At 45.2% G+C, this 21689-nt stretch overlaps 1 protein-coding gene across 3 annotated transcripts in view; it reads left to right on the forward strand.

Annotated features, from left to right (window-relative positions):
• LOC116996015 (nuclear respiratory factor 1) overlaps positions 1-21689 on the forward strand; it is a 71628-nt gene that overhangs the window by 2070 nt on the left and 47869 nt on the right. For 2 of the 3 annotated variants that reach the window (XM_033059181.1, XM_033059182.2), the window contains exons 2-4: positions 12352-12583; positions 14636-14750; positions 20645-20771. In XM_033059181.1, the coding sequence (XP_032915072.1) occupies positions 12361-12583; positions 14636-14750; positions 20645-20771 (465 nt within the window). In that variant the 5' untranslated portion in view covers positions 12352-12360. Of the gene's footprint in view, positions 1-10171; positions 11422-12351; positions 12584-14635; positions 14751-20644; positions 20772-21689 lie in introns of those variants that run through there. The other variant, XM_033059179.1, reaches the window with a different exon arrangement.

The following is a 21689-nucleotide window of genomic DNA, read 5'->3' on the forward strand; positions in this document are numbered from 1 at the left end:
TGACCTGGGAGCCTCAGCCTCATCCCTGTGGGTTCTGTGCAGCTCTGGGGATTTTTTAGGATTTAGGGAATGCATGATCTGACACAGAACAACAAACACCCCATTCTAGAAACTAAATTAATTCTGGAAACCCCAACTCTCCCAGGGAGATTCCTTGGTGTGGATTGGAGGCTGCACCTCTGAGTGGCTCCATCAGGAAAATTTGGGGGATTAAGCTGTGGAGAGAGCCCAGGGATGTGCTGGGATCCCAATCCCTGGAATTGTTCAGGGATCCCCATCCCTGGAGTTGTTCAAAATCCCTATCCCTGGAATTGTTGTTGTAGGATCCCATCCCTGGAATTGTTGTGGGATCCCCATCCCTGGAATTGTTCAAAATCCCAATCCCTGGAGTTGTTCAAAATCCCCATCCCTGGAATTGTTTAAAATCCCCATCCCTGGAATTGTTGTTGTGGGATCCCCATCCCTGCAGTTGTTTTTGTAGGATCCCCATCCCTGGAATTGTTCAAAATCCCCATCCCTGGAATTGTTGTTGTGGGATCCCCATGCCTGGAATTGTTCAAAATCCCCATCCCTGGAGTTTTTCTGGGATCCCCATCCCTGGAGTTGTTGTGGGATCCCCATCCCTGGAATTGTTCAAAGTCCCCATCCCTCGAATTGTTGTTCTGGAATCCCAATCCCTGGAGTTGTTTTTGTGGGATCTCCATCCCTGGAATTGTTGTTCTGGGATCCCCATCCCTGGAGTTGTTTTTGTGGGATCCCCGTCCCTGGAATTGTTCAAAATCCCCATCCCTGGAATTGTTGTGGGATCCCATCCCTGGAGTTCTGGGTTCCCATCCCTGGAATTGTTCAAAATCCCCATCCCTGGAATTGTTCAAAATCCCCATCCCTGGAATTGTTCAAAATCCCCATCCCTGGGGTTGTTGTTCTGGGATCCCCATCCCTGGAATTGTTTAAAATCCCCATCCCTGGAATTGTTTAAAATCCCCATCCCTGGAATTGTTTAAAATCCCCATCCCTGGAATGTTGTTGTGGGATCCCCATCCCTGGAATTGTTCAAAATCCCCATCCCTGGAATTGTTCAAAATCCCCATGCCTGGAATTGTTGTTGTGGGATTCCCATCCCTGGAATTGTTCAAAATTTCCATCCCTGGAGTTCTGGGATCCCCATCCCTGGAATTGTTGTTGTAGGATCCCCATCCCTGGAGTTGTTTTTGTGGGATCCCCATCCCTGGAATTGTTCAAAATCCCCATCCTTGGAGTTGTTGTGGGATCCCCATCCCTGGAACTGTTCTGGGATCCCCATCCCTGGAATTGTTCAAAATCCCCATCCCTGGGGTTGTTCTGGAATCCCCATCCCTGGAATTGTTTTTGTGGGATCCCCATCCCTGGAATTGTTTTTGTGGAATTCCCATCCCTGGAGCTGTCCAGACTCTGGAATTCCCTGCCCTGATGTCCCACAGGTGTCTTGGAGTGAGGAATTCTTCTCCTGTTGGGATTTCATCACTTTTGTTTCTCTCAGGAGCTTTTTTCCTGGCACTTTAACTTCTGGCAAGGCCTGGAATGTTTCAGGAAAACCAAGGAATCCCCAGACTGGGAGCACTGGGATCACTCTTGGTGTCCAATTCATGTCCATGCACAAGCTCTGGGAATATTTCCATATTTTCCAAAGCAGGGAGATTGCCATGGAGAGTTTGGGAATTATTAATTCTGATCTGGGGAAGTGTTTTCCAGGAGTGAGCTCTGCTGGGCTCCTGAATCCCTTTTACCAAGTTCAATCCAGACTTTTTTTTTTTTATTTTTTCTGTGTGAGAACACTTTGTGCTGTCAGTGGGAGTGGTGGAGTTGTGTTGATGATTTTTGGTGCAGGGAGTTCTGTCAAGTTCAGCCTTGGACTTTATCTTCTGAAGTTGCTCTGTGGGGAAAAAAAAAAAAAAACAGTTCAGATATTTTGTGTTCAGATATTTTGTGTTCCCCATTACCCAGTGCCCAAGATATTTAATATCATTTAAACCACATTTTTATGGTTTTAAAATAACTTCTGCTGCACAGTGGGGATTTCACTTGTGCTGTTGAGTTCCCCTGGGGGAAGAACCTTTTCCCAAAATCTGTCCTAACCCCCTGACACAGCTCCAGCCATTCCCCCTGTCCCTGTGTGTGTTTAAAGGGATTCCATCCTCTTAGGGTTGGAATTCAGATTTTTGTTGGGTCATTTTAATGCTTTCCCACAGAGCATTAAATCCACACCCTGCCCTGCTCCATTTATCACTTATTTGAGTGATTAAATTGATGTGCCTGTTCTCAGAATATCTTCATCACCTCCTTTTTCCATCAGAATCCAACCCAGGTAAATAAATCCTGGCCAAACCCCTCTGCTTTCCAAATATTGCAAACTCTAAAACTCAGAACATCTTTGGTGTCTTCTATCTCTTGAAACTAAAACTTCCTCCAGAAGTGTCAGAAAAGTTTTAAATCCAGGGGTGGGGAAATTTCTGACCTGTCCAGGTTAACCTGGACCACCCAGGAAATTCAGATTTGTTCTGTACCCACTGCAGTGAGGCTCAATATTTGTGTTTTTTCCACTTCTGCTCCATCTATTTTTTATTTTTTTCCCCAAAAACTGATCCAGTTGCCAGGTGGACAGTTTTTTTTTTTGGGAAGGATTCTGAGGCTGCTCTGAGTTTGTTGTGGGTGAGTTGTTTACCAGGCTCTGAGAAAGGAATCCAAGAATTCCAGGAGGGAATCCAGGAGCTGCAGGCTGTGCTGGGTGCAGCTCACAGCTCTGAGCCACGCTGACATTTTGATGTCAATGAAATTCCATCTTGGTTTTTATCCCTAAAAAAAGATGTAGCTGTACAAAACCCCTCAGGATGCTCAGCATGGTGAGGTGAATTCCATCTCAGAGTGGGAAATTCCACTTTTTGTGCTGGGGGATGGAAGCAGGAATCTCCTTGCTTCAGAGAATTCTTTTTGTTTGGCAGATGTGTGAATTCTTTTACCTGTTTGTGTGCTACCTATAAATAATAAATGGGTTGCTCAGATCCTGCAGGCTGGAGGAAAACTCAACTTTTTCAGTGCTGACCTCAAGCACAGAAGGGAGAACCCACAGAATTGGTTTTTTTTCACTCCCAAACCACGTTTGCTTGTCCCCAATCCAGTCCCTCCCACTGTTCATTACACAACCATCTAATTAAAGGAATCAAACTTGGAAAACTTCCCCATTCTCTGGGTCAAAAATACTTGCAGAACCCCAGCCCAGAGTGCCCATGTTTTATTGATGCTGGGAAATGCTGTGTAAATTCAGTTTATTCCTGGTGTTGGCTTTAGAATCTCCTGCTGCTTCTTCCTTGGGCACCAGGAAAATCCTGATTTCCCTTTGGAAAGGATTTAAATAATGCTGCTCCCTTCCCTCCCTAGGAGGAACTGGTGGATTCAGAGCTCTGCTTTGGGTTGAAAGTTGGGTTATTTTGTTATTTTCTGGCTCATTAATTCTGCATCATGAGCATTCCCATGGACTTAGGGGCAAATCAGTGAATTTGGTCCAGAAGGAAACAGTGAATTTCCCTGGGAATGGTTGGAATATTTCAGCCCTGATAATCAGAAGCTTGTGGAGAGATGTAAAAGACACCTAAAGAACAAAATGTGGCAGCAAATAAAACTCCACAGTCAATTCTTGTTTTTGCAGGAGTTTGGAATTCCCACAGGATTTGCATCAGGAAAAGCAGAGCCAGGGTGGGTCAGGGCTGCAGTTCCAGCTTGGCTCTGCTGCTCTGGGTGTGTGTGGCTCTGCAGAGTCCCCTGTGCCCGTGTGGGAGCAGGGACAGAGAGCACCCAGCCTGTTCAGCAGGCTCTGCCACTGAGGAGAGAGAAGTGTTGGGCTGGGATCAGCATTTAAACCCAGCTTGCAGGTGCTTTAAACCTGAACATTTGACTTGCAGCCAAATCTCCCTGGTGGAACTGGGCTGGAAATGCATTTTTGTCCCTCCAGAAAACACAGATGTTGATGTTGGTGGTGTTGGATGTGAGGCTGGGAGTGTGATGTGGGATTCCCCAGGATTTTCTCCCTGTGCCTGCTGTGTTGTTTGCACAGGGAATGTTTTCATCATGGAGCTGTGGAATGGTTTGGGTTGGGAGGAACTTAAAGCTCATCCTGTGCCATGGCAGGGACAATTCCCACTGTCCCAGGTGCTCCAGTCCCAATGTTCAACCTGGGACATTCCAGGGATGCTCTGGCAATTCCAGGAATTCCTTTTCCCATTCCCTGTGTCCTGTCCCTTGTCCCCAGTCCCTCTCCAGCTCTCCTGGAGCCCCTGGAATGTTCTGGAAGCTCTCCCTGCATCCTTCCCTTCTCCAGCCTGGCAATTCCCAGCTCTCCAGAACCTGACATTGGATCCATCTCCTCTCCAAGGAATTGATGCATCCAGGGCCTTCCCTTGCAATCTCAGCAAACCATCAAGGCTCTCCCTTCCCTGGGCCTCTCTTTTCTATCCCCACTTTCCATCCCAATCCCTCTGCATGGATTCTGAGTGTCCTGAATCCCACAATCCTGGCCTGCCTTGCCTGGGCAGGGAGCTCCAAGCTCATGGCAGGGACACCTCCCAGCATCCCAGGCTGCTCCAATCCTTCCTTGGCCACTGCAGGGATCCAGGGATTCTCTGGCAATTCCAGGAATTCCTTCCCCAATCTCCCCTTTCCCCATTCCCTGGGTCCTGTCCCTTGTCCCCAATCCCTCTCCAGCTCTCCTGGAGCCCCTGGAATGTTCTGGAAGCTCTCCCTGCATCCTTCCCTTCTCCAGGTGAGCATTCCCAACTCTCCCAGGCTGGGAACTGCTCCAGGTCCTTCTGTTCATTAGTTCCCAGTGGATTTTCTGGGGAATTTTCCCTCCTCAAGTGCATATCAGCCAAGCAGAGACGTTCTTTAACCCCTTGAGCTCCAAGAAGGGGTGGCCAGGCTGCCATTTGGGGTGGAAATTGAACCATGTTCAGATCTTGTTGAGTTCATTTCACATCCTTAAGGTGATCCAGCATCGTTCTGGGCAGGAAAAAAAATGTACAGAGGAATGAGAGAGGGACTTAGGGATGGAGGGGCTGCAGGAGGAGCAGCTGAGGGGATTTGGTTTGTCCAGCCTGGAGAGGAGGCTGAAGGGTCTGTGCTCTGACCAGGATTGAGGGAATGGCACAAAAAGGTGGCTCAGGTTGGATATCAGGCTGGAAATCACAGAAACGTTTTTGCAGAGGGTGCTGGGCACTGCCCAGGGCTCCAGGAGTGTTTGGGCAGCACTCCCAGGGTGGGATTGTTGGGGTGTCTGGGCAGGATCCCAGATCCTGGGGCTCATTCCCAGTTCAGCATCTCCCCAGGTGCTGCTCCTTGCATCTCTGCCACCCCCTGTCCCCAAACCCTTCCTGTGTCACCCCCTGCCATTCCCCTCTGCTGGGGCAGCCCAGCAGAACCACTAATCCTCTCTGTCCAGAAAAGAGGATTAAAACTGGGAATGTTTGCACCTTCCAGCAGCAGCAAGGGCCCTGCTCTGTCTTTTCCAGCAGTAATCCCAAGGGTTGTGCTCTGTGCTGAGCCAGGAATGTAAAACCAGCCCCAAACTGTGCTTGTTGGGTTAAGAATTCTTCCACTTCTGGCTGTTAATTAAAAAAAGCTGAATTGGCTAAAGATGAATTAAGTGAGTTAAAACAACTCCTGGGTTCTGCAGCTCTGGAGAAAAGAGGTTAAAATTGGGATTTCTGTGTGGCTCTGAAAATGCAGGAGTGTGTGAGGTGCAAATAGCTCAGAGAATTTATTCTGAATTTGTGGCAGAGCACACATCCTGCAGAAAGGTTTCAGGAATAAAGGTGCTGGGGAGGGGGAGTCACCAAAAACATTCCCTGTGGGAGCTGCAGAGCCCAGGCAAGCTCAGGAATGCTAAATGAGAATTCCACCCTCTGGTTTCCAGTTCTGGGGTGCAGTTTCACTGCCAGGTTTGGGTTACACTCGCCTGGCACGGGCTGGGATGTGGATTCCCAAACATGAAATGTGGTTTTTTTTAATTCCTGGGTTTTTCCTGGGTAGGGCTGACCCCACTGGGATATTATTTCTTGGTGCCAAAGCTTGAGAAGAGTCTCCAAGAGGACTCAAGAATCCACCTCATCCTTGTTGTTCAGCTTCCTGCTGGTGTTTGGTGCTAAATATCTGAAATTTAGTGCAGAAATTAAATCACTGTGAGTGTCCCACCACATCACCCCATGGCAGCTCTCAGCCAAAAGCAGATTTTATCCTCTAAGTACCTGTGAAATCCTCTTTGTTTCTTTTCCAGACCTCAATTTTTTCCTGCAGGGGGATTTCTTTGCTCTTTGGTGTGAGACTGTGACAGGAATTTTGGTTTTGTTTGCTGGAATCCATGGGATTTCGGGGAGCACTGGGATTTTTTTTGGTTCCCCATGCTAATTAAAAGGATCATTTTACTAATGAGATGCCACAGGAGGACGCTGTGGAACCAGAGCCGGTTCCTGTTGTTCCTCCTGCTGCTTGAGTCACCACCTCTGTGCAAAAGAAGATGTTCACTTCAATCTTGATAGGAAGGGAATAAATTGGAGTTGTCTTATCTTGGTTTTTGTCTGGTATCAGTTGTGCTGACAGGAGTCAGTGTCTCCAGTGCTGCAAAGTCTTTCCCATCCAAAACCTTGCACAGCTTCCACCAGGAAAAAAAAAAAAACAAAAATAAAAAACTGTTTTCTATTTCAAAATTTTCCCCATGAACAAGGGAGGTTTTTTTTTCCCTGTGGAAAATGGGATTGTGGTATTTAAATTGGCATTTTCCATGAGTTGTGGTAATCATTGAGATATGAATCAAGCTTATCCTGGTGAATGGTGTTTGCTTATCAGGGGTGAGTCCCTCTAGGCACAGTTTTATACAAAAGTGGTATCAAACTCACCCTAAAGACAAATTAATGAGTGATATTTACCCAGTGAGAGATGCCAGTGCTGTGGGAATCACAGGAAAAGCTGCACCTGCATGGTTGGGAGTCTGGAATCACCTGCTGGGGACACCTGGACATTTTTTTAATCCTGTCCTCATGGAGAAAAGACCAGGAGAAGGTCTGGAATTTGGATTCTAATCCAAAATCAGCTCAGTTCTTTCCTTTTTCATCCCAAACCAGCTCAGTTCTTTCCTTTTTAATCCCAAACCCAGCTCATTCTGGCCACTCTCATCCCAGGGAAATCCCAAATCTTTCCAGACTAACGAGGTTTGTTGGACACCACTGATCTCAGCCACAGCTCCTGGTGAAAATCCTGGAATTCCATCCCTGGATTTGTGTTTGCTCCCAGGAGAGGTTGGCTGTGACCATCCAAATGTGATTTATCAGAAATGTGCAGGTGAAAAACCAGGATGTATCTCCTAAAAAAAAAAACTGCATCAAGGATCTTGTGCCAGCACAGGAAAAGCAGGAGTGGACAATCTCAGAGCTATAATTCCACTGATTTTATTAGATTTAATTTGATTTTATTAGATTTGATTTTATTAGATTGATTCCTTGCTCAGTTTTCCCTCACTAATTATCCCAGGCTGCCTCTGCAGGGAAATTGGAGTTTGTGGGATGGGAGTTGAGAGCAGCTTTTCCAATCACACATTCCTGAGCACTGAGTGAGCAGGGGAAGTGCTTTTTAATCTGGTTGAATCCACCAAGTATGACCCAGTTGAGTGAGAAATCTCCTTCCCATCAGGTCAGCCCAGATCACCAGAGGTGCTTTTGATTCCCCCCTGAGCTGTGCAGGGAGGAGGAGGAGGAGCTGAGGCAGCCACAAACGGTTGGTAGATCTGAAATTAAATGGGAGTGGGGTTTTCCTGCCCCTGCTGGGAGTGAGGAGCAGCTCAGAGCAGCGTGGGGGAAATCCTGGGGGCCAGCAGCAGGGTTTGGGGGAGCTGCAAAATGCTCCAGCCTTGCTCTGTGCTTCGTGGAGATGGAGCAGAATTCAGGCAGGAAGCGCCACAGCTCCCTGCAGCGAGCAGCTCCACAGCCTGCTTCTGGATGTTCTGAATCTAAACCAGTTCCAGAGCTGATTCTGGATGTTCTAAATAAATCAGTTCCAGAGCTGATTCTGGATGTTCTGAATCTAAATCAGTTTCAGAAGTTGATTCTGGATGTCCTAAATAAATCAGTTCCAGAGCTGGTTCTGGATGTTCTGAATAAGTTCCAGAGCTGGTTCTGGATGTTCTGAATCAGTTCCAGAAGCTGACTCTGGATATCCTAAATCAGTCCCAGAAGCTGATTCTGGATGTTCCAAATCTAAATCAGTCCCAGAAGTTGATTCTGGATGGTCTAAATCAGTTCCAGAGCTGATTCTGAATGTTCTAAATCAGTTCCAGAAGCTGATTCTGAATGTTCCAAACCTAAATCAGTTCCAGAAGCTGATTCTGGATGTTCTGAATCAGTTCCAGAGCCTAATTCTGGATGTTCTGAATCTAAATCAATTCCAGAGCTGATTTTGGATGTTCCAAATCTAAATCAGTTCCAGAGCTGGTTCTGGATGTTCTGAATCTAAATCAGTTCCAGAGCTGATTTTGGATGTTCCAAATCTAAATCAGTTCCAGAGCTGGTTCTGGATGTTCTGAATCTAAATCAGTTCCAGAGCTGATTCTGGATGTTCTGAATCAGTTCCAGAGCTGATTCTGGATATTCCAAATCTAAATCAGTCCCAGAAGCTGATTCTGGATCTTCTAAATCAGTCCCAGAAGCTGATTCTGGATCTTCTAAATCAATTCCAGAAGCTGATTCTGAATCTTCTAAATCTAAATCAGTTCCAGAGCTGATTCTAGATGCTCTAAATCTAAATCAGTTCCAGAAGCTGACTCTGGATATCCTAAATCAGTCCCAGAGCTGATTCTGGATGTTCCAAATCTAAATCAGTTTCAGAAGTTGATTCTGGATGGTCTAAATCAGTTCCAGAGCTGGTTTTGGGTGTTCTAAATAAATTCCAGAAGCTGATTCTGGGTGTTCTGAATCAGTCCCAGAGCTTGATTCTGGATGTTCTAAATATAAATCAGTTCCAGACCTGGTTCTGGGTGTTCTAAATCAATTCCAGAAGCTGATTTTGAATGTTCCAAACCTAAATCAGTTCCAGAGCTGATTCTGGATGTTCTGAATCAGTCCCAGAAGCTGATTCTGGATGTTCCAAATCTAAATCAGTCCCAGAGCTGATTCTGGATCGTCTAAATCTAAATCAGTTCCAGAACCTGATTCTGCATGTTCTAAATCTAAATCAGTCCCAGAAGCTGGTTCTGGATGCTCTGAATCCGTTCCAGAGCTGGTTCTGGATGTTCTGAATCAGTCCCAGAACTGATTCTGGATGTTCTAAATATAAATATTGATCACATCCTGTATTGTAACCCTAGACAAACTGAAAAGAGAAATCATGGAGCATCTTCTGGATGAAACAGAATATTGAAAAACCAGTCTTTTAAATTTATGATGATAAGAGACCAGTCTCTAGAACCATGGAGAGAAAAGGCAGTCCTGGCTGTAAAGATCTTATATTTTTAATTTGCTCATTAATTTTCCTAACATCCAGGAATCAGATGTTTTCTTGAGAATGACAAACACTGGTGAATTTTAGAGACTGCTGGTTTTGATGTGACCTTTTTCAAGTTGTTCTTGAACCAGTTCTTGGAGGGCACTCAATTTCTCTTTTTTTAAGGATTCACCCAGACTGAGTTATTTTTTTTTCAGGGTGACAAGTGGCTGCTCCAAGCCCCATCCAGCCTGGCCTTGGACACTTCCAGAGGAAAATTTTTTTCTTTTGTCTGATCTGAATCTACCCAATTTCCCTCTAAACTTTTCCCCTGCATTCCCCAAGGTCTCTTTGATGGTTGGATCCTCTCATGCATCCTCACAAGAGTCTCCAAATCTCCATTTAATTCCTCTTTTCCTTCCTTCCAACATTATTTAAACCGCCAAAGAAGCGAGACCCGGCGATTCTTTTTATTTATTGCAGATCTGAGCAGGGTTTCAAATTAATGAGGTGTGGGCTGAGCTGGTAAAAATGGCCTCATGATTTAACATTGCAGAGGATAAATGCTCCTCTCCAGGCTCAGCCTTTTCTCCTGCAGCATCTGAAGCAAAATCTCTTCAGTTGGATAAAGATTTGAAATAATTCCAGGCCCTGCCTGTGTTAAGGGAGTTTTTCCATTGTGCTGCTGTTCCTCAGGATTTTTTTGTGGTGTGGAATTTTTATTTTGGGCTGTTTGAAGCACCTGATGTGATGGTAGAGGATGATTTCTGTGGGGTTTTTATGGGTTGATGATGATTTGTTACAATCCCCCCAGGGAGACCTTCATGTCAATCCATGTGGGTTTAAATTGGGTGTAGAATTTGTGGGGTTTACAACCAGTTCCTGTTGTTTTCTGGTGGTTTCAGTGGTGCAGCTCTGCTCAGGGCTGACAGGACATCAGAGGAATCCTGCCACACTCAGGAGAGTGATTTTATCCTCATATTTTTATAAGCACTTCCCCTTTCAGGAATTAAACTGGTCCATAAGCATTTACTTTAAAGATTTTTTTCCCCACCTGTTTCTCTCTGCTGATGGCAGAATGAGTTTCTTGGAAGGAGCTCAGGGCTGATTGTTTTTCCCACCAGATATTTTCAGTTTGTCTCAGTGTCCTCAATGTCTCAGTCCCTTCCTCACTGGCACTGTTTGACCTCCTGCTATTTTGGGATGGTTCTAATATTACACCCCAAGCTGTAAACAGGGTTGGACATGGAACTCCAGCAGCTTTTTAGGGAGGACTGGGAGTCTGAAGCTGGCTTGGCTTTAGCTGCAGCCTCAGTAGGTTTGTGCCAGTCTCACAACAACAACTCTGCTGTCCCTGGAATATTCCAGGCCTTCCCCACCACTAAACCATGTCCCCATGAATCCCTTCAGGGATGGGGACTCCAGCACTTCCCTGTTCCACTGACAGCCCTTTTGGACAAGAAACATTCCCTAAAATCCCTAAAATCCTGTCTGAATCTCCCCAGCACAACTTGAACCCATTTCCTCTTGTCCTGTGGCTTGGGAGGAGAGACCAACCCCACCTGGCTGCAACCTCCTTTTTGTTTGGTCAAAACCCAAAATGCTTTGGGTTCCTTGATCCCTCTGTGGCATTCCATGATCTGGTGTCAGTCAGGAGCTGGAATTCCACAACTGTGCAACATCAGAATCTTTATTTTGTTTATTTTCTCATTCCCTGCAGCTGATCACCTCTTTGTGCTTCCCTTTGGGGAATCTTTTTGAGGGTTGAAGCTTTAATTCTCATGTTTGGAAATATCTGAGGGATGTGCTGTTTCTTTTCCACAAATGTACAGCAGGCACAGACTGAAAATATCCCTGCACCTCCCCTCCTGGTCCTTCTGCACAGATCTGTGCTCCCAGTGTGTGGTCCAGGGCCCTGCTGACTCTGTAAGCTGCTGCTCTGCTCAGTGCTTTACCACTGGATGCCTTCAATAAATCAGCTTTTTGTGCTGTTTGTGATGGCTTTGCCTGGGATCTGAGTCCCCCTCTGGGCTCCTCCTGACCTGGAGGGGCTGGAGTGTGTCTAGGTGGGAATGGAGCTGGGAAAGGGTCTGGAAAATCAGGAAAAGCTGAGGGAGATGGGAAGGATTTGGAGAACCAGGAAAAGCTGAGGGAGATGGGAAGGGTTTGGAGAACCAGGAAAAGCTGAGGGAGATGGGAAGGGTTTGGAGAACCAGGAAAAGCTGAGGGAGATGGGAAGGGTTTGGAGAATCAGGAAAAGCTGAGGGAGATGGGAAGGGTTTGGAGAAGCAGGAAAAGCTGAGGGAGATGGGAAGGAGCTGGAGAATCAGGAAAAGCTGGGGAAGGGGCTCAGCCTGGAGAAAAGGAGGCTCAGGGGGGGACCTGGTGGCTCTGCACAAGTCCCAGAGAGACAACCAGGGAGGATTTGAGATCTGCTCCCAGGGAACAGGGACAGGAGGAGCTCAGGGTGGACAGCAGCAGGAATTTCCCCATGGAAAGGGGGCTCAGGGCTTGGAAGGGGCTGCCCAGGGAGGTGGTGGAGTCTCCATCCCTGGGAGTGTCCAAGGAATGCCTGGATGTGGCACTCAGGGGCTCTGAGCTGAGGAGGGGGTGTAGCTTGGGCTGTTTTGGAGTTTTTCTCCATCCTCAGTGATCGTGTCTGGAATCATCCTTGGTGTCAGAGCAGATTTTGTGTCACCCTCAGAGCTCCTCCAAAGCCAAGTCCCAGCTTTACCTGCAGACACACAATCTCATGGCTGCAGAACCCCTGGGGACATTTCCTCCAGCACAGAGAGGCAACGTGGATTTTCCCCAAACTCCTCACACCCTTCTCCTTTTATCACCCCCCTCCACCAGCCCCTCTTGATGGAAGAGCACGGGGTGAGCCAGGCAGAGCACATGGCCACCATCGAGGCGCACGCCGTGGCGCAGCAGGTGCAGCAGGTGCACGTGGCCACCTACACGGAGCACGCCATGCTGAGCGCCGACGAGGACTCGCCCTCCTCGCCCGAGGACACCTCCTACGACGACTCCGACATCCTCAACTCCACGGCGGCCGACGAGGTCACCGCGCACCTGGCGGCTGCAGGTACGGAGGGACCAAAATGGGAGTGGGGCTTGGTGCCAAACTCGGCTGGGAGGGGTGAGAGAGTCGCTGGTGGTTTATAGTTGGGAAGTGGATGTTGATTCAGGGCTGGGCAGCAGCGTGGGGTAACTGTGTAATGCACACTGTGAAATTACAGGTGATCACAGAGTCTATTTATTGACATCCCATCCCATCCCATGGATCCCATCCCATCCATCCCATCCCATGGATCCCATCTCATCCCATGGATCCCATCTCATCCCATGGATCCCATCCCATCCCATGGATCCCATCCCATGGATCCCATGGATCCCATGGATCCCATCCCATGGATCCCATGCCATGGATCCCATCCCATGCCATGGATCCCATCCCATGGATCCCATCCCATCCCATGGATCCCATCCCATGGATCCCATCCCATGGATCCCATCCCATGGATCCCATCCCATGGATCCCATCCCATCCCATCCCATCCCATCCCATCCCATCCCATCCCATCTCATCCCATGGATCCCATCTCATCCCATGGATCCTATCCCATGGATCCCATCCCATCCCATCCCATCCCATCCCATCCCATCCTGAAAGAGTCTCTAATAATTTAAATTTAGAAAGTGAATGTTTATTCAGAGCTGGGCAGCAGCGTGAGGTAACCTCCTAATACACATTGTGAAATTACAGGTGGTCACAGAATTTATTCCCATCCCATCCCATCCAATCCCATGGATCCCATCCCATCCCATCCCAAAAGACTCTCTAATAATTTAAAGTTAGGAAGTGAATGTTTATTCAGAGCTGGGCAGCAGCGTGAGGTAACCCTCTAAAACACACTGTGAAATTACAGGTGGTCTCAGAATTTATTGACATCCCATCCCATGGATCCCATCCCACCCCATCCCATCCCGAAAGAGTCTCTAACAATTTAAAGTTAGGAAGTGAATGTTTATTCAGAGCTGGGCAGCAGTGTGAGGTAACCCTCTAATACACACTGTGAAATTACAGGTGGTCACAGAATTTATTGACATCCCATCCCATCTCATGGATCCCATCCCATGGATCCCATCTCATGGATCCCATCCCATCCCATCCCATCCCATCCCATCCCATCCCATTCCATCCCAAAAGACTCTAACATTTAAAGTTAATAAGTGAATGTTTATTCAGAGCTGGGCAGCAGCGTGAGGTAACCCTGTAATACACACTGTGAAATTACAGGTGGTGACAGAATTTATTGTAATTTTGAAATTAAGACTAACATTTCTATTCTTTCTGTTTTTGACTTTATAACTAAATACTTGTGACCTGCACTGTGGTACTTTTTAACTAATTTTAAAAATATCACTTAAAACTAAGATGAAGGAACAAGCAGAGACAATGCCCAGGGACCTCTATCTTGTCTCTATTTTTTAAATACCTGTATTTGAATATTTATAAATTTGGTATTTATACTAAATATGGGTGTTTAAAAATACCCATACTATATTTCAAACCCCCAAATTCTAAACCCTTTACTGTGTGAAATATCAATATTTCAATATTGATGAAATATTCAAAGTGCACAGATGATTTTACCTCAAATTTGGAATATCAATATTTCAGTATTGATGGAATAGTCAAAGGGCACAGATGATTTTACCTCAAATTTGGAATATCAACATTTCAATATTGATGAGATATTCAAAGTGCACAGATGATTTTACCTCAAATTTGGGATGTCAATATTTCAATATTGATGAAATATTCAAAGTGCACAGATAATTTTATCTCAAATTTGGAATATAGATGAGATATTCAAAGTGCACAGATGATTTTACCTCAAATTTGGAATATGAATATTTCAATATTGATGAGATATTCAAGGTTCACAGATGATTTTACCTCAAATTTGGAATATCAATATTTCAATATTGATGAAATATTCAAAGTTCACAGATGATTTTACCTCAAATCTGGGAGTTTTCTCCCTGGCCTGGACTCAGCAGCAGTGTTGATGTGAGGATGAGTGCCAGGTGAGCACAGAAGGTTCTGGAATGTCCCTCCCTTTGCTTTCAGGCCCTGTGGGGATGGCAGCAGCCGCAGCCGTGGCTACGGGCAAGAAAAGGAAGCGGCCGCACGTGTTCGAGTCCAACCCGTCCATCCGCAAGAGGCAGCAGACACGGCTGCTCAGGTGGGGACTCACCTGGGCTGGGGACTCACCTGGGCTGGGGGGACTCACCTGGGCTGGGGGGCTCACCTGGGCTGGGGGGACTCACCTGGGCTGGGGGACTGACCTGGGCTGGGGGGACTCACCTGGGCTGGGGGGACTCACCTGGGCTGGGGGGACTCACCTGGGCTGGGGGACTGACCTGGGCTGGGGGAAATCACCTGGGCTGGGGGGACTCACCTGGGCTGGGGGAAATCACCTGGGCTGGGGGACTCATCTGTGTGAGCTGTCACCTGTCCTGGGGGCTCTTACCTGTCCCTGTGTGAGCTCTCACCTGTCTGTGTGAGCTCTCACCTGTCCTGTGAGCTCTCACCTGTCCTGTGTGAGCTCTCACCTGTCCTGTGTGAGCTCTCACCTGTCCCTGTGTGAGCTCTCACCTGTCCCTGTGTGAGCTCTCACCTGTCCTCTGTGAGCTCTCACCTGTCCCTGTGAGCTCTCACCTGTCCTGTGAGCTCTCACCTGTCCTCTGTGAGCTCTCACCTGTCCCTGTGAGCTCTCACCTGTCCCTGTGAGCTCTCACCTGTCCTGTGTGAGCTGTCACCTGTCCTGTGTGAGCTCTCACCTGTCTGTGTGAGCTCTCACCTGTCCTGTGTGAGCTCTCACCTGTCCCTGTGTGAGCTCTCACCTGTCCCTGTGAGCTCTCACCTGTCTGTGTGAGCTCTCACCTGTCCTGTGAGCTCTCACCTGTCTGTGTGAGCTCTCACCTGTCCTGTGTGAGCTCTCACCTGTCCTGGGTCACTCACCTGTCTCATTTCAGCACAGGACTTTTGCAGCACTTGTAGCTAACAAGAGAAAATGTTGGTGGGTCTTGTTCGTTACAAGATCTTTTAAGCCCAACTGTCCAATTTAAAACTAAAACTGCATTGTTTGTACTTTGGAACCAGTGACCAAACACCTGGGACCTGCTCTGGGGGATTCTCTATCCAAGTAAAAAGCACTGCCAAAAACTAAGGAGGAGAAGGAACAAGAAGCAAGAAAGACAGTGCCCAAAACTCCATCTTGTCCCACACCTATTACTGTATTCTAAAAAACTCAAATTCCAAACCCACACCCATTAATGTATTATAAAAACCTCAAATTCCAAACCCATATCTATTATTATAAAACCCCAAATTCCAATCTCATACCTATTACTGTATTATGAAAACCTGAAATTCCAAACCCATTCCTATCACTATGTTCTAAAAACCCCAAATTCCAAACCCATATCTATTATTATATTATAAAACCTGAAATTCCAAACCCATACCTATTACTGTATTATAAAACCTGAAATTCCAGACCCATACCTATTATTATATTATGAAAACCTGAAATTCCAAATCCATATCTATTACTATATTCTAAAACCTCAAATTCCAAACCTATATCTGTTATTATATTCTAAAACCTAAAATTCCAAACCCATACCTATTACTATATTCTAAAACTTCAAATTCCAAACCCATACCTATTACTATATTCTAAAACTTCAAATTCCAAATCCATATCTATTACTATATTCTAAAACCCCAAATTCCAAATCCATATCTATTACTATATTATAAAAATCCCAAATTCTAAACCTATACTTATTACTGACGTCTAAAACCTGAAATTCCAAATCTACACCTATTACTATAATAAAAAACTTCAAATTCCAATCCCATATCTATTACTACATTCTAAAATCTGAAATTCCAAACCCACACCTATCACTATATTCTAATACCTCAAATTCCAAATCCATATCTATTACTGTATTATAAAAACCTCAAATTCCAATCCCATACCTATCACTATATTCTAAAAACCCCAAATTCCAAACCCATACCTATTACTGTAGTCTAAAACCTGAAATTTCAAAGCCATATCTATTACTATATTCTAAAACTTCAAATTCCAAACTCACACCTATTACTGTATTCTAAAAACCCCAAATTCCAATCCCATATCTATTACTACATTATAAAATCTGAAATTCCAAACCCACACCTATCACTATATTCTAAAAACCCCAAATTCCAAACCTATATCTGTTATTATATTCTAAAACCTAAAATTCCAAACCCATACCTATTACTATATTCTAAAACTTCAAATTCCAAACCCATAACTATTATTATATTATAAAACCCCGAATTCCAAATCCATATCTATTACTATATTATAAAAATCCCAAATTCTAAACCCATACCTATTACTGTATTCTAAAACTTCAAATTCCAAACTCACACCTATTACTGTATTCTAAAAACCCCAAATTCCAATCCCATATCTATTACTACATTATAAAATCTGAAATTCCAAACCCACACCTGTCACTATATTCTAAAACCTCAAATTCCAAACCCATACCTATTACTATATTATAAAACCTGAAATTCCAGACCCATACCTATTATTATATTATGAAAACCTGAAATTCCAAATCCATATCTATTACTATATTCTAAAACTCCAAATTCCAAACCTATATATATTATTATATTATAAAACCTGAAATTCCAAACCCACACTTATTACTATATTATAAAACCCCCAAATTCCAAACCCATACTTATTACTATATTCTAAAAACCCCAAATTTCAAACCCATATCTATTACCGTAGTCTAAAACCTGAAATTCCAAACCCATATCTATTATTATATTCTAAAACCCCCAAATTCCAAACCTATATCTATTATTATATTATAAAACCTGAAATTCCAAACCCACACCTATCACTATATTCTAATACCTCAAATTCCAAACCCATACCTATTACTATATTCTAAAACTTCAAATTCTAAACTCATTCCTATTACTATATTCTAAAAACCCCAAATTGCAAACCCATATCTATTACTATATTATACAAACCTCAGATTCCAATCCCATATCTATCACTATATTCTAAAACCTCAAATTCCAAACCCATATCTATTATTATATTCTAAAATCCCCAAATTCCAAACCTATATCTATTATTGTATTAGAAAACCTAAAATTCCAAACCCACACTTATCACTATATTCTAAAAACCTCAAATCCCAATCCCATATCTATTACTACATTATAAAATCTGAAATTCCAAACCCACACCTATCACTGTATTCTAAAACCTCAAATTCCAAATCCATATCTATTATTATATTATAAAAATCCCAAATTCCAAACCCACACCTATTACTATATTATTAAAACCTCAAATTCCAAATCCATACTTATTGCTGTATTCTAAAATCTCAAATTCCAACCCCACACCTATTACTATAAAACTTCAAATTTCAACCCATACCTATTACTATATTATTAAAACCTCAAATTCCAGACCCACACCTATCACAATATTCTGCTCAAATTTCAAACCCATATCTATTACTGCATTATAAAAACCCCAAATCCCAAACCCTTCACCATCTAAAATCACACTTTTATTTCACTACACCCCCATTATTTTAACTCCATCACCCAAATCTGGAGCCTTCTCCAAGACCTCAGGTCAAAACCAGATTTCCCCTGGGGGTCAGTGCCAGAAAACCCAGAAAGTTCAAAACAAAATTCCCTGGGGAGTTTTTTTGGTTATTTTTGGGGGGTTTTTTGGGGTTTTTTGTTTTTGGTGTTTTTTTGGTTTTTGGGTTTTTTTTTGGGGGGGGGAATGTCTTTCTGGAACCCAAAGAGTTGTGTTTTAATTTGGATTATTTTAGTTTGGATTATTTTAATTTGGATTCAAGGGTTAACTGGCAGCTCTGCTCATCCCTGCAGTGATTTTGTGACTCAAGAAAAAAAACATCATTTCTGCTTGATCAAACCATTCTGGGAATCAATCCAGCCTGTAAATCCAAATTTCCTTTGCCATTGGGCAAACCCCTGTGGGGTTTAGAGCAGAATTTTAGGAATAATCATCAAGGGGAGATTTCTGCCTGAGCTGAAATTCTTTTTTTGTTGTTTTGGAATCCTCCAGTGGAGGCAGCAGAGCCCTGTGCAGGTTCTGCCTCCAGCTGCTCTGAGGCTCTTTGCCCACCTGGTGGCTCCCAAGGCACAGCAGAGCTGCTGTGAAATTCCAATTTCTGCTTTTTCTGCTCTTTGGGATCTCACTGGGCAGTTAATATTAAATTATTGGGCAGAGTTACTGATAAATTATAATCCTTGGGAGTGAACTCCCTGCTTTTCACAGCTCATTCTGGTTTTCCCTCCTTCCCCCAGCTCAGCAGTGTTTCTGAAGAACAGAAATCCTTTCCTCCCTTGAAATGTGAATATTATATTTTAAAAGGAACTGCTCAGTGAAGGAATTATTTCTCCTTTCACACAAATTCTTCATTTTGCTACATTAAGATAATGACAGAACATCATTTTTTTTCTCACTCTGATCAGTTGAGCACAGGTTTGTGCTTGATTTTCACAGCACTGGGAATCAAATTATAATTTCAAAACTGTGGGATCTGGTGGTGATTTTTGGCACTAAAAATCAAATTATAATTTCAAAACTCTGACTGTGGGATCTGGTGGTGATTTTTGGCACTGGAAATCAAATTATAATTTCAAAACCCTGACTGTGGGATTTTCTGGTGCTTTTTGGCACTGGGAATCAAATGATAATTTCAAAACTCTGACTGTGGGATCTGGTGGTGATTTTTTGGCACTGAAAATCAAATTATAATTTCAAATCTCTGACTGTGAGATCTGGTGGTGATTTTTGGCACTGGGAATGAAATTATAATTTCAAATCTCTGTGGGATCTGGTGGTGATTTTTTGGCACTGAAAATCAAATTATAATTTCAAAGTGTGGGATCTGGTGGTGCTTTTTGTCACTGGGAATTAAATGATAATTTCAAAGTGTGAGATCTGGTGGTGATTTTTTGGCACTGGGAATGAAATGATAATTTCAGAGCCATGACTGTAGGATTTTCTGGTGATTTTTTGGCACTGAAAATCAAATTATAATTTCAAAATCCTGACTGTGAGATCTGGTGGTGCTTTTTTGGCACTGAAAATCAAATTATAATTTCAAAGCCCTGACTGTGAGATCTGGTGGTGATTTTTGGCACTGGGAATGAAATTATAATTTCAAATCTCTGTGGGATCTGGTGGTGATTTTTGGCACTGGGAATTAAATGATAATTTCAAAACTCTGACTGTGGGATCTGGTGGTGATTTTTTGGCAATGAAAATCATATGATAATTTCAAAGTGTGGGATCTGGTGGTGATTTTTTGGCACTAGGAATCAAATAATAATTTCAAAACCCTGACTGGGATCTGGTGGTGATTTTTGGTTCTGAAATGCCCAGGACAGGGACTGAGCTGTCACCTCATGCAGTGCTCAGGTTTTCTCAGGAAAATGTCACTTCTCTCTTGCTTTTGGAGTTTGTGCCACCATTCCTGACTTTCATTGCTTAGAAGGGAACAAGAGGCAGCAAATACCCAGTGGGACATTTTAATTCCCAAGGGAATTGTGGTGGGGAGGTGTGGGCACACCTGGGTTTCCTGTGCTGAGCTGTTGCAATATTTCCAGCTCTTGCCTCTCCTGCAGCCTGAGTCCCTGCAGCTCTGCTTTGAGCAGGATTTTGGTGCTGGAGAATTGCTCTGGATGTAAAACAACCTCAGCCTGCAGGCCTCTTGTGATGAATCATTCAGGGGCTCCAACAAAACAAAACTCTTGCTGCTCTGGTGGTTTCTCTTTTTCCATCAGTGAGAAAAGGAGAGAGGGGACAATAATTGACATTTGAGCTGCTGCAGGGAGCACAGCAGGCCTGTGGGGCAGAGGAATAAACTCAACATGTGGCCAAGCTGAGCAGCTGGGGCTGGGGCTGTGCTTTGTGCCAGGGAGCTGGGTTGTGTTTCTGCTCTCTGCTGATGCCATCCCCTGATTTTTCCCCTGGTTTCTGTGTTTCAGGAAGCTCAGGGCCACGCTGGATGAGTACACCACCAGAGTGGGGCAGCAGGCCATCGTGCTGTGCATCTCACCCTCCAAACCCAACCCTGTCTTCAAAGTGTTTGGTGCTGCACCCTTGGAGAATGTGGTAGGTGTCCCTAAGAGAGCAGGAAAGGATTCCCTCACCTTCCCTGCAGATTCCCTGCTCAAGGCAGCCTTGGAAGCCTGGTAGGGGTCTGAAGGTTGTGTTAAAAACCCTGGAAAACTGAGTTTGGGGTTTGTGGAATGCAGGGCTGGTGGAGTCTGTGGGTTCAGAGATCTTTTTGGAGCAGGTCATGACACAGAGTCCCTGAGGTTGGAAAAGACCTCCAAGATCATTGAATCCAAGCTGTGCCCAATCCCCACCCTGTCCCCAGCCCAGAGCCCTCAGTGCCACACCCAGGAATTCCTGGGACACCTCCAGGGCTGGGATCCACCCCTGCCTGGGCAGTTCCAATCCCTGAGCACCTTCTCCATGGGGAAATTCCTACTGTGCCCACCGTGCCCTCTCCTCCTGTCCCTGTCCCAGATCCCAGCCTGGGGCTGTCCCCTCTCCTCCTGTCCCTGTCCCTGGAGCAGATCCCGACCTGGCACTGTCCCCTCTGCTCCTGTCCCTGGAGCAGATCCCGACCTGGGGCTGTCCCCTCTGCTCCTGTCCCTGTCCCTGTCCCAGATCCTGACCTGGCACTGTCCCCTCTGCTCCTGTCCCTGGAGCAGATCCCGACCTGGGGCTGTCCCCTCTGCTCCTGTCCCTGTCCCTGTCCCAGATCCTGCCCTGGGGCTGTCCCCTCTGCTCCTGCCCCTGGAGCAGATCCTGACCTGGGACTGTCCCCTCTGCTCCTGTCCCTGTCCCTGTCCCAGATCCTGACCTGGGACTGTCCCCTCTGCTCCTGTCCCTGTCCCTGTCCCAGATCCCAACCTGGGACTGTCCCCTCTGCTCCTGTCCCTGTTCCTGCAGCAGATCCTGACCTGGCACTGTCCCCTCTGCTCCTGTCCCTGTCCCTGTCCCAGATCCTGACCTGGGGCT

This window comes from Catharus ustulatus, chromosome 4 (assembly GCF_009819885.2).
Source record: "Catharus ustulatus isolate bCatUst1 chromosome 4, bCatUst1.pri.v2, whole genome shotgun sequence".
Taxonomy (NCBI): domain Eukaryota; kingdom Metazoa; phylum Chordata; class Aves; order Passeriformes; family Turdidae; genus Catharus; species Catharus ustulatus.